The sequence below is a fragment of the Apis dorsata genome, unplaced genomic scaffold (assembly GCF_000469605.1).
Source record: "Apis dorsata unplaced genomic scaffold, Apis dorsata 1.3 scaffold_220, whole genome shotgun sequence".
Lineage (NCBI taxonomy): Eukaryota > Metazoa > Arthropoda > Insecta > Hymenoptera > Apidae > Apis > Apis dorsata.
The window spans coordinates 1,048,060-1,062,158 of record NW_006263502.1 but is presented as its reverse complement, the minus strand read 5'-3'; the positions used below and the strand labels follow the sequence as shown (position 1 = coordinate 1,062,158).

At 23.8% G+C, this 14,099-nt stretch overlaps 2 protein-coding genes across 2 annotated transcripts in view; one reads left to right on the top strand and one right to left on the bottom strand.

Annotated features, from left to right (window-relative positions):
* Nucleotides 1–1,880, top strand: part of LOC102671127 (GTP-binding protein 2) — a 4,045-nt gene extending 2,165 nt beyond the window's left edge. Inside the window, exons 4-8 of the mRNA XM_031510272.1 lie at nt 1–205; nt 337–597; nt 665–1,055; nt 1,130–1,415; nt 1,515–1,880. Of these exons, the coding sequence (XP_031366132.1) occupies nt 1–205; nt 337–597; nt 665–1,055; nt 1,130–1,415; nt 1,515–1,799 (1,428 nt within the window). The 3' untranslated portion in view covers nt 1,800–1,880. The remainder of the gene's footprint in view (nt 206–336; nt 598–664; nt 1,056–1,129; nt 1,416–1,514) is intronic.
* A 1,086-nt stretch (nt 1,881–2,966) lies between these two features.
* Nucleotides 2,967–11,858, bottom strand: LOC102677793 (leukocyte elastase inhibitor-like). Its single transcript, XM_006615275.2, has 6 exons — nt 11,514–11,858; nt 6,518–6,783; nt 5,404–5,739; nt 5,066–5,322; nt 4,784–4,913; nt 2,967–4,601 (listed from the first exon to the last, which is right to left on the bottom strand). The coding sequence occupies exons 2-6, from the start codon at nt 6,779–6,781 to the stop codon at nt 3,654–3,656; spliced, it is 1,935 nt and encodes a 644-aa protein (XP_006615338.1). The 5' UTR covers nt 6,782–6,783; nt 11,514–11,858; the 3' UTR covers nt 2,967–3,653.
* Nucleotides 11,859–14,099: the final 2,241 nt, after the last annotated feature.

The window sequence follows — 14,099 nt, the reverse complement described above, 5'->3', positions numbered from 1 at the left end:
GCTACAACACGTATACTACGTCAAAGACTTGCCAATTCTAAAAATAAAAATATGTCCACATGCAGTAACAACAAAGATGAAAGACAGGTAGCAGAAGTTTTAGTAAAAAAATTAAGAAAAGGAGATAGGGAAGATCAAGATAGTATTGTTGATTTGAGACTTGCTGTCACTGGTGCACAGGATGCTGGAAAATCAACTCTCTTAGGTGAGAGGATTAGCAGAGGACATTTAAGGTAGAGAAATATACTTAGAGTTTACTCTGCTAAATTCATTGTTTGTTTAGTTAATAAAATTTTAAATGAAACATAAATTTTAATATTCAAAAAATGTGTATAGGTGTATTAACCCAGGGTGAATTAGATAATGGTAGAGGGAGAGCAAGGCTAAATATGTTGCGTCATCTTCATGAAATAAAAACAGGCCGTACATCATCAATATCGCATGAAATTATAGGATTTGACAATGAAGGACATGTTTTAAATTATGCAGAAATGGCAACAGCAGAAGAAATATGCGAGCATGCATCAAAAGTTGTTACATTTATAGATTTAGCTGGTCATCGCAAATATTTAAGAACAACAGTACTTGGTCTTACAGGTATAGTAATTCGATAATTTGTTAAGTTTAAACTAATAAAATAGTAATTGATAACTTTTCCTTTCAGGATATTCACCTCATCACGTAATGTTAGTTGTAGCACCACCTATGAATGAAGCGTCGCAAGAACATATGGCATTATGCCTTACATTGAGACTTCCATTTTTTATAGTTGTAAACAAGATTGACCTTGGTTTTTGTAGTACATCCGAAACGATAAATCAGTTAGAAAATGCTATTAACGCACAAGGATATTCAAAGCAATTGATAATGTATAATAATAGTCAAATATCGTGGGATTTTGAATCAGATATAATACCTGTATTTAATGTAAGTTGTGTTACTGGAGAAGGTTTGGAAGATTTAACAAATTTCATAAAAAATTTGTCACCATATAATGTAAATTCTGCAGATTCAGATTCTGAATCGTGTTTATTTCAAATTGATGAAACTTTCAGGTACTTTTTTCTAAAAATATCATCAGATTATATTTAATAACTATATAAATTATAAATTGTTTCATTCCAAATAGAGTAGCAGGTTTGAATGAACCTGTTTTGGGAGGATTACTCGTAAAAGGAGCAATTGCTCTTGGAACTCGATTGTTAGTGGGTCCTTTACCAGATGGCGAATTTAGTCCCGTTAAAGTCGTTAGTTTACATCGCAATAAAGCTCCATGTTGTCTAGTAAGAGCATCGCAAAGTGCTAGTTTAACATTAGCACCGTCGACAAACCGAAGTCCCCCTTTACCTCATCTACGACCTGGAATGGTTTTGATATCAGTATGGGATCAGCCTCATGCGACACTTTTTTTTCAGGTACATCCAATATATCAATATCTTATATTTTATATATATAAAATATATGTAAAATTTAAATAAATAATTAAATAACAATTTTATATGAATATTTTTTAGGCAACCGTATTAATAGTATATCATGCGACTGCAATATTTTCTGGTTTTCAAACAACTGTGCATGTAGGAAATGTAAGACAAACATGTATTATAAAGGGAATAATGGACGCAAAGGACAGAGGTTTACAGACAAACGATACAGCGTCTGTGCTATTTAGGTTTGTTAACCATCCAGAATATTTGCATGTCGGTATGCGATTACTACTACGAGAAGGTCGTACTAAGGGAATTGGCAAAATAACACAAATATTTCCACTAATAGGTCAACAGAACAGTATGCAGTAAATTAAATAAAATTTTATTTATAAAAAAGTATTAGAATGTGCAAAACGTTTACGAAGATATAAAGAAACTTAATTACTTGAATTACTACTAACTGTTATTACATCATGCGCCTAGCATAAGTATCATAAATTATACATATTTGTTATAAAACAAATAAGGGAAATTCTTTTTGTTTTCGAATTTAATTTTTTAAAATAGAAACATTTTTTTATATAAGAAAGATAAATACAATATTTTTAACAATTTTTTGTAAATTCTTTTCTGTTTAAAAAGATTGTATATTATTAAGAATAGGATAAATGAAACAGCAAACACGATCAAATAACAATTATTTGTTTATAACTTAAATACTTTTGCTTTAGGTGCATTAGTTTTGTTGTGAAGAAAAGAAATCTTAATCTTATAAAATTTCTACTATTTTATTATTTTATTATTGTGATTATAATCATATCTTCGTTTCATTATTATGGAATTTATTTATAGATTATTTATGAAATGATTTATTTCGTCATGAAATAACACAAAATGAAAGATCATTTTAACTATTTAATGTCATCTTTTTATGTGACGCTCAAATTTAAAAATTTTTCATGAGAGCAATCATTATAATAATGTAATGTTTCTCTATAAAATTTGATCTTGACTATCGAATCTATTTGCTCTGTTAATATTTAAAAAAACACGGAATTAAAGAAATTTATTAAAGAAATAATTAAAGAAATTTGATTAAATGCAGAATAAATATTTTTGCGATCGATTACTGTCATGAAATGATAAATATCGAATGCAATATCGTCTTTCATTCATAAAACTTTAAGAAAAACTTAAAGAAAAAATTATATTATATACTATAAATTGTACGTATAAATCTGTCAAACAAAATTATTAAAAGTGGTTATATTTACGTATGTTTTGAATTTTAAAAAAAATTACAAATGATAAAATTTGTAAAATTACTTGAAAATATTACATATCTTATAAAATATATTAAAATGTGTTATAAATTACGGTACAGCCGTCCAAAAAAGATTTTGATTTTTTTTGATTTATGTTAAATTTTAAATATGATCTTGTATTATATTGTAAAATATTTTAAATAAAACAAAAAAATGTACACATCTATATAGAGTGGATTTTTTTATATCGCAGAAAGAAAAGTTTTCTTTAAAAAAAATATATATTCATTGTCAAAGAAAAAATAGATTTAAAAAAATGATTTGAGATTATTTAAGATATATCCTAAAATATTTTCATTGTTATTTATGCATCAATTAATAATTTTTATAATTATAATTAAAAAAGAAAAAAATATTTATTCATTGTGATTATATGAAATCATTAAATAAATAAGGCAATATATAAATTATTTTATTCTTAAGTGCAATCCAACTTAATGTTAAATTGCACTTAAGAATAAAATAAAATGTCATGTTAAATTCTGAAAAAATACTGTTCTAATAGGAAATGCAGATTTATCATCTATAAAATTATTGCAACTTACATATTTCATAATTACACGCACAATATCTATAAAAGCTAAAATACAAGAATTATATAAATAAATCATGTGTAAATATTTGTAGCTTCTCATCGCATTCAAATAAAAGAGTTCTTCAAACAAGCTGATTTCTTATGATTTTTGTAAAATACAATTACTTATTTAAAAATGATAATCACTCGCATGACTAGCAATAAAAGAGACGCCAGAAAAAGAAACGCGAGCTATGAAGACTCTGAAACTGAGATAAATAAATATAAAAAAAAAAAATGGTATAAAAGAAAGTTAATAATTATTCAACATGATTACTTTCGGTAATCATCTTTATCGTCATTAAAAAGTATTCTTGTTTCAGATTACGTGTTCTGATAGTTCGGAGTGGGAACATTTAACGTGCCCCAAAAGAATACGAGTCTTGTTGGATCATGCCTGATGAAAAAGATGAATGGCCGATTTGCTATGAGCCTCTTCTGATTTCCATCACGTTCTAGCACAATGCTAGTCACGACTGCGGCCTCGGTACCTTTTTCCGTGATATCAATCTCCACTTTTTGAAGAACTTTAGAAGCGAAAAGATGAGGATTCACTAAATTGCCACTATTTCTCAGATCATCCAATCCAAATGAGGGGAAATTTTTTTGCTTTATATAATTCAAAAAGTCCTGATTAATCGGTCTACTCTGTCTTCTGTTTCTTCTTTGTTTATTTTCCTGGAAGCGATACTTATTTTCTTCAAGATTTATAACTTTTGCATGATTGTTATTTTCTTCGATTCTCTCTTCTATTTTATACAAATTTCTGTCTTCTTTCTTTTTGACGTCACGAACATTGCGAATTTTTCTAATGGAAAACCCATTTGCCCATTGTTCCACAGAATAGCCCCGAAGCTTATCCTCGTATGTGAAGGAATTTCTTTTCATCATACGACCCTTCATCCTTTCATCTTGAATTGAAATACGAGAAGAAATAAAATCTTCGTAATTCTGTTGACGTGTATTCGTTCTATTATTTCTTAGTTGCGTAAAAGATTTAGTTATTCCATTCTGATTGTTTTTACTCTTCCCTTGAGATATAAGACTCAAATCCGCTAATTCAGGATCAAATAAAGATTTCACGCCTAATGCAGCAAGTACAGGTTCTAAGTGTAATGTGCTGCTCAGTTTCATTCGTGGCATACCAATGATACAGGTTTCATTTTTCATGTTCTTAACTAAATTTTCAATTATATCAACTGTTAGTTTATTTTGGAATTCTCGAAGAGCTTTCGCGCCTGCATTTTTTGGAAGAAGAATATACATTGAGATCTGCAAAAAGATATTGTAAAATGATTTGACAAAATTTTATCGATTTATAAAAATCATATTTTAATTGTAATATTTAGAATTCGATTAATTTTTCTTAAATATAAATAAAGTATATTATAATCAAGATTTTATAAAATACTTATATTTATAAAATAAAATACTTATATTTATAAAATACTTACTTCGTGACCTTTATATGGAAGACCAAGAATTTTTACACCTAATTGTTTATCTTCATAAAAGGGAAAAGTACCTGCATTGTACATCATGTCTACTAGAATTGATTCATTTGGCTCAACGTGAAATAACGTCCTAATTAAACAATTAATTATACAATATTGGTACATACATCGCAATCTTATAATCATAGCAATTATTAAACATCAAATAATTATTAAAAAGTATATATATAAAATGATTTTAGATATATATATTTTATAAATTTTTTTTAGGAAAAAAAATACCTTTTTGTAAATCCTGTTAAGAAATGTTGATTCCATTCACCATTAAAATAAAGTGCCGATAAAAGAATCATCATAGTATCTGGACTAGGCACATCATCCAAAATTTTTGAAATTTTTCCCATCGTCTTCTGATTTACCCATGTGTTTATTATGTCCATTGTTGCTTTTCCTTTTCTTATGAAATCTACGTTGATTAACTCATTTTCATAAACATTGTTGCTCAGTGCTTTAAATTGTGGCAATATTGGAAATCCATCCTAAATCAAAATTATCTATAATATGTGTTTGTTTTATTTAAAATAAAAATGTTTAATTTTCTTATGAAACAAAATTTTTACCTGAACATATGAGGCTGTAGCAAAATCTACACGTGGCCCAGGAGATCCATCTATCTTGGTGTGGAGTTTCGTTAATAATAGGCCAAACATCTGATGAACGATCTCAGAGTTTTGTGAGATATCAATACCACTTTCAAGTCCAAGTACTTTAGACACTTCGTTGAAAGTTTTGCCAGCAGAACCCGCAAAAACAATCGCTAATGTCACTGTGAGGCTGATCGGCGAAAAAATTATATTATCTTTTTGACCCATTAAAGACATGTCTCGAGTTCTATAAATCTGTCGTTCTACGTCCAGGGCAAATTTTAATACTCCATTAATAATAATGTTGTTTACCTGAAATTATTTTTATTTATTATTTTTTATAATATAATTTAATTTAATTAATTAAAATGATAAAAAATTTTTTAATAATATATATGTATATCTTCCAATCATTAATTAATATTATATCGAATAAAAATTTAGTTGATTTGATTGAATGTAATCTTAATTATTAATTATTAATTATATTAAATATTATTCAATATTCATTGAAAAAATATTAATATATAAAATACTAAACTTTTTAACTTTTTAATATTTTATATAAATTTTATTTATAAATTTGCTTGAAAATTATACGTTGTAAAAACAACAAAAAAAATCACAGCAGAGAATAAAATATCAATACTTTATTTAATATTTCTAAATAAACTTATTCGATCTTTATTATATGCAATGTACAGAATATCATAGATCAATTTGCAATTTTTTGTTAAAATTCAGTTTGTATGCATTTTCAAACATTTCAAAACTTTTATATAAGTTATATCATATGCAATAATGAAAAAGATTCATTATGAATACTATTATTGAAATATTAACTCATTATTGTGAAATTTTAAGGTCACTGTTCAGCAACTTGTGTTTAATGAACAACTTGCATCACCAATGCTGCCTTTTATTTATCATGAATACCATCATAAATATCTTAAGAATATTTCACAATGTGTGAATTTAAATGTTTCTACTTTTTTTCGTGATTCATATGATTAAATTTATTTCTTAAAGCTTCCATCCAAAGAAATATTAAAACTTTTCATTGGATATTTTAAAATATCTTTCTACTTACATGATCGCTCCAGCCTTGTAGCGTGTTCTCCATCTGAGCAGGATATCTTGCTGCATTTTGCGATTTATTGGGTATCATAGGTTGTAATGAGGTCAATGGCGGTTGTAAATTTGCAGAGCTACTTTTAGTTATAGAATTTGCAATGTTTGAATACAGATCTGGAGGAATAGTTGATAAATTTCTGAGCCGGTTATATTCATCAGGATAGATCAATTGACCAAAAGCACTGGTCATAAGGCTTAAAAATATTAATGTAGTCACCATTGCTGCAAAAAATGTGAATATTGATCAATAAATATGTAATTATTTAATTAATGAAAATTAGATTTTATTAATTGCAGCATTATAAAATGATTTTTTAGTTTTCAACAATATCATATATATTTAATATTAATTTGACATTGAATCATTAGTCATTTCATTGTTTGATAAAAATTTAATATAACAAGACAAATGTTAAGCATTAAAAAAAAGATTAAAGTAGAAATTTTTATCATTAAAACTATTTAATTCGAAGCTGTTCAAATGAATAACGAGAATACTAGTTATAGAATCATATATCTTGCCATTTATGGAGGTATCATTATCATTATGTATATCCGTTTCTTGATTACATTAATTTTAAATATAGACTGTTTTTCTTTTCAATCAAACAATGATTCAAAATTGAAATAATTAATAAAATTCAATAAATGCAATAAAAAAAAAATATAATGAAAAATAAAACTGCTGAATTTTTATTTGTTTTGTATATTTATTTCAATATTATGTTATCTATTTTTGAATAGGAAATAATTTTTTCTTAAAAAAATATTTATTTTTCAAAAATAAATAAAGAATCTCTTTTTTTTTTTTTTTGAGAAAATATTTTATTGAAAAATATATTTTTAATATTATTAAAACTATTTTAGTAAAAATTATTCTCTCAAAATTACTGACTATGTACTAGTAATCATAAAAATTATTGAATACCAGAATATGAGAATAAAGTAAATAAACCTCATCCAATGAGATGCTTTCAATCTATTATTTATATTCTTCTGTTATATTATATTATATATTATGTTTTGTTTTATAAATTTATATATATATAAAATTTTAATCGAAGAATTTCAAGATATAAGAATAATTGTGATTAATAGCGTCTATAACTATCCTCATCATTATACGAAATATAAAAGCAATGATGCTAACATCGACTCAAGCTCATTGTCTTGAAAACAATTCTTTCATTGTTCCTCAACTACGAATAAGAAGAACATTAATATTCCTTCTGTTTCACACGAGTAGTGTTAAGTATCAACATGTATTCGATGATTTTATTACATTAAAATACTTTTCGTTCGCATAATAATCTTGTAGAAGTGTCATGTATCCATTGGAAAAACCCATTGAATATTATTCGAAGTCACGATGAATGAGAATGCATACTTGCGTGACATCATGTTAATAGATCGTTTATAAGAATATAAAACGTATAACAAGTGCGTAACAATGTGTCGTAAAATTGAATAAAGAAATAAATGTTTATAAACCGGAAGAAATCATTTAAAAGCGAAAAATATTCAAGATATCAAAGATAAACTATTTGATTGCTAGTAAAACGTAACTTAAAGAAAGATGTTAAGAATTCAACTATAGATAATTTCTCATGTCTTCAATCGTATTTTTTTTTTAAATCCAACAATTTTTTAAGTTTTAAATCATTTTTTTCTTTTCAATAAGATTAATTGAAAAAGAACAATAATCAGAGTTAGGAACAATAATAAGAATAAAGAATAATCATGTTAATTTATTTTTTCATTTCAGATTATCTATAATTTGAATCGATATAAAATTATATGTGTGTACGTAAAACGAATTGGTAAAATATTTGATATTTTAAGAATTTGTCTTTCTAATTAAAGTTATGTCCAACTAATTGTTTGCTAAAATTCTATAAGTTATAACTTCAATTCAAACCAATTCTTATATAGTTAATATTGAAAAGGAAATGAAACTAAAAGAAATTATATAATATTCTATTATCATATAAATCTTTTATATTTCACCTTTGTTGAAATAATCAAGTAATCATCAAAGAATTTTAAAATTTTTAAATCTATCTTAAACATCTCAATTTTCGTTATCAAGTATCTACATTCCTGGAAACAGATATTTATCTTAAATTTATATCTGCATTCTAATTCTAATCGATCTTGAAGAATCGATTAGAAGAGAATATTCACAATAATACTTTCTCTCTTTATATTATAGCCATAAATGGCCACAAAGCCAATTCTACAAAAAATTCTCAACTAGACAACTATAAATCTTGATAAGAATCACGAACTCGATGATTCTCAATAATTATTCAATTCTCGTTATGCATATTAGAAAGGCTGTATATAATATAAATGTATTGAAAAGTATTAATATCATCGAATAGGATTCAAGATTATCCTTGATTGGATAATTAATGATTAGTTTAATCATTGTGAGTAATTAATTATTATAATTTTTATATTTTTTTATGCCATTTTTTCTGAATAAAATTGCTTGATTATTGAGCTTGAAATTGAAAGAATAAATAATATATATAATCGATACTTTTGATAAATAATAACTTTGAACGTTGCTTAGTTTTTCAAAGATTATATACACAAATAAATTGAATTCAATTATTTAAAAGTTAAATTAACCGACTCTATTTTATGAAAATTCCTGTTTAATAATGACATGATTGATATATATCGATTATATTATCGATATAATACATGTATCGATATCATTGAAATTCAACTTACATGTATGTTGATTAGAATTAATGTAGTATGATGACAATAAATTTTTTTTCTTGATTTTGCTGAAATTTACATTTAAACAAAAATTCATGAAAGTTTAAGATTTAACTCATAAAACTCATAAATATTTAATATTTAAAATCACAACTCTTTGAAACTTCAAAGTTCAATAGTTCTAATGTTAAATCATTTGATATCACAATAAGTTAGAATAAGATTTCTACCACAAATTACATTTTGTTTCTTACATTAATATATAATATATAATATAAGTAAGAATCTATCTAAGGTTAAATCTTGTTTAAAGCAAATACGTCAGTTATTTGTATTTATTTGATAATTGATTTGAATATACAACTTATCAAATTTTCATATATGTATGGTAAACATTTCAAAAATAAATCCAGGCATAACACATATATATCACTAGTAATTTCTAAGAAACCACATCATTAAATAAAATTGATTAGTTTATTAATTGTGATTAAGTAACAATGGAATTTTCTATCTTCATTCGTGGATACTTTAATGCACTGAATGCCAATATGATTCTTATAATATATTACATAGTATATATCATATCTTCTAGTATATCATAAGTTTATGCAAAGTTATATGTAAAAATTATCATTATCTTTAACATTTTTAATGATCTATAATTTTATAATTCTAAAGTAATTAAATGTTTAAAAAAATAAAATAAATATTTATGAGTTAAAAAAATAATTTAAAAATATTCAAATAAAAATTGCTGAAAATTGAAAATATCAAATTATCAAATATTTGATTTACAGAAAATTTTAATAAAAAAAAAGATAATATGTTGAGAACTTTTTATTCTATTGTACCATCAATTGACTATTATTATTCGACGGCATTAAATAATTCTGAGAATAATCGTTATTGTTTAATAATAAACAATTAAATTACTCTGACTTATATCTTTATTACGAGTTTAGTGCCCTTGAATGAGTTTATGTTTCAAATGAATTTGTCATCAGTTAAATCATCACAGAAAACTATGCTTAACTTTGTAAAAGTGATTCTATAAATATTAAAATTTTATAAATTAAACTGAAACTTCTTGGAATTTGCTTGAATATGGATTCAAAACATCATTCGAAACGACTTACGATTGTCATTATTGTTTACTAAGCTGTTGTCATATTTCTTGATGATGAGATTTCGCAAATAATTACACGAATTGGCGCAAATTTTTAATTAATCTAATTAATTGTAATGATCCTTATTTAAAGATTATAAAAAAGAAAGAAATTTTATGAATTGATCTTTAAATAAAAATTTTTTAAGTAAAAAAATATGGTTGAACAAAAAAATATCAGACTACTTATTCGTGTTTAAAAACAATTTTTATATATTATGAATGTGCAAATTTCCTTGGAAATTTGAAAAGAAAATGAATTTGTAAATATCATTTTTACATATTTTATATTATATCAGATTTTTAAATTTGTTTATAAATATAAGAAGAATGAAATTATATTTGATCTTAAAGAAAAGCAAGATATAATAAAGAATTCTATGAAGAATTATCAAAGAACTATAGCTTAGGTTACATAATTTTATTTTAGATTTTTATGCATATAAAATTTCGTTTCTTAAATTTGATGAACGAATATCATTATAATAATACTAATATAATAAAAGTTTATTTTGACGTCAATAGTTCATCAATTATGATACTAACAATATTTATGATAAAGATATTTATAATTTGATTATGAATAGTCGAAATATTTGTATGATTTTTTAATATAATATTAAATTCAGATAAAATATCAAGTAAATAGCTAAAAACTTTTGCAATTTTAATGAAGAAATTATTTGAAAAAAAAAATGGAAATAAAAAGGTCTTAATTTTAGCATTGAAATGAAATTAAATTAATTAATATATCGATAATAAATATATCTAAAATATAATAAAATATAATATATCTAAAATATAAAATATATATAAAAGAATTAATCACTTAATTAATTAATAAAATTAATCAATTTAGCTTCTGTTTTGAAACTAATTAGAAAATCGATCCAGATTTAAAACTTTGAAAAAATATCTAATATTAATGATTTCTTTACAAATCTCAAGTTTCAAACTCTTTATAATTTCATGTTTTCTTCGAAATTTTTTTCAAAAAAATTCTTTTTTAAAATATTTTTCTTCGAAATAAAATCTTTTTCCTCTTACATACCTTTCCAAATGTTTTCTAAATCCGTTTGCTCCTTTTAAATGTCACGTCCTTTTCTTTTTCAACTGATATTCGATTGTTGTCTTCAACTTGTCTTCGCCGATTTACATACAATCAAATCGTCAATATGGATTCTTTTCACAATTTCATCAGTATTATTAATATATATAACGTAATTGAATAAAATATTCGAGAGAATAAAATGTTGTGTCGTTTGATAAAATTATAGAGATCTCGTCCTTGTCGGCGAAAAGAATCGTGATACGACACGTGTGAATCGATCAGCAGCTACGACACGACTGATTGAATCGGCCTTCGTTGTATTCCGTTGTATTTACTAGGTTCGTCTCTGCCGTCTTCTCATGCTATATTCGCCTACGTGTAGTACATATACTTATAAATATAGTTTCATAAAATTGATAGTTCATTGTACGAAAGTGAAGTCATCAGGTTTCATTCCAGAGATATGTGTTGATCTAAATAATGATTATCAATAATCAGGAAATTCGAATTAAATTTATCTCCTGGGATTTCCTAAATTTCTTCATAACTTAAGAATATTTTGTTTTGATGGAAATAATAAATGGAGAGTATAATTTTGAAATTAGTGATTTATTTGATTTTTTCTGAAAATGACAAATTATTGGAAAAAAAATACGAATGCAAATTTGAATTGATATTTTGATATAAATAATTGATATAATGTTAAAAAAAATTGAAGAAAGGAAATTGATAATAAGTCAAAGGAAAAAAATTAAATATTTTAATATAAATAAATATAAAAATAATTGTTCTATTCAAAATGGAGACATTTAAAAGTAATCTAAAAGTAATTAAATAAAAATAAAAGTTGATATCTTGCATTTTATGAAAAACTGAGTTAATTATAAAAATTAAATTAAAATATAATTATAAATAGTTATATTTATAATTATATAGATATATTTTAAAAATTAAAAATATAACTTTATATATAATAACTTTTATGCAGAAAGTAAATCATGCCATTATGATTATATTTTCTATATAATTTCTAAAAATAAAAAAGAATAATATAATAATATTTATCTTTTTGTTTTACTATTTTTTTTGTAAATAAACAATGTAATAATAAGAATATTAAATATTTATTATTATTTTTTTATCCCGATATTTTAGTAATATTATTTTTATATTTTCTATAAAAAATTCTTGCAAAACCCATAATATTATTTCATTTATGAATACCAAACATTCAGAAAAAATACATATTCTTTTCTTTTCGAATAAAAATATCATGCAATAAAAGTTAATTGATAATCTTTTCGTTTTTAATATGTCATTATTAACGTGTACTATCAACCAAAATTCCAAAAATAGATTCTCCAAGAAAACTATTCATTCATGGATAGTTATATCTTTTATTGAATGATGATATCTTGTTTGTTCAATTGACAGTATAGCAAAATTTACGATAACATGAGTCCACATTTTAAGGATTTATTTCTCGAAAAAAATGATTCGCCAATATTGAAAAAAATAATAAATTTAATTCCAATAGTAAATATTTTTCTAAATGACCCATTCTTGGGAAAATCCATATACGTATTTTATTCGTATCTTATCTTATGGTATTTATAATATAGATTTATTATCAAATAATCAATTAATATAAATAAATAAATATATTTAAATAAATAAATTATAATTCTAAGAATTTAAAGAAATCAAAATTCTTATTGAAAATACTTATTGAAAACTGTTACTGAGAAATTTTTTATTTAAAGAATTAAATATTAATTAGAAAACTAATTTATATTCTATTAATTTACATTAATTATTAAGTATATGATGTTATTATTAAAAATATTAATAAAAGATTTCAAAAATGTAAAACCATGAAAGTATTAACAAAATATAAAATCATGATTAATATTAATATATTAATATATAAATGTTAATCCCAAAATTAATGTTCTTTAGATCCTATATTTTTAATTAATTCAATTTTTAAAAAGCTCAATTAAAACAATTACAACACAAATGATTTCTTTCAATTATTCAGTGATCAAAATTGATAGTAACTTGTAAGATATATCCGGAGTAGAAACTTACATAGACAGCTGACTAATTATATGCCATCAGGAAATTCGAATAATCGATGATTACGTGGGTTATTGGAATTATGGAATGCGTATCTTCAATGGGGCATACCAATTTCATCATGCAGATTATTTGCTTGCATTTACACTCCTCAAATTGAAATATAGCAATCGATAAAATTGATAAGGATCACGGACTCTGCATGAAAAATCCTGCAGATAACTAATTGCATGTTATAAATAAAAAATCTATTATTGATTTAATCATTTTCTCTTATAACTATTTTTGTATATTTAATCATATAAAGATTTTTTTCTAAATCCATTTTCTCAAATCGAAAACATTACTACGTATTACGTGAATAAATATTCATAAAAATCATATTTTATTACTTATGTATTTATTATTTAATCGTTGAATATAATAATATGAATTCTTGTTCATTTACTATTAATCTTTTATTCATTTATTATTATTATATATTATTCATCTTTCATTCATTTGTTA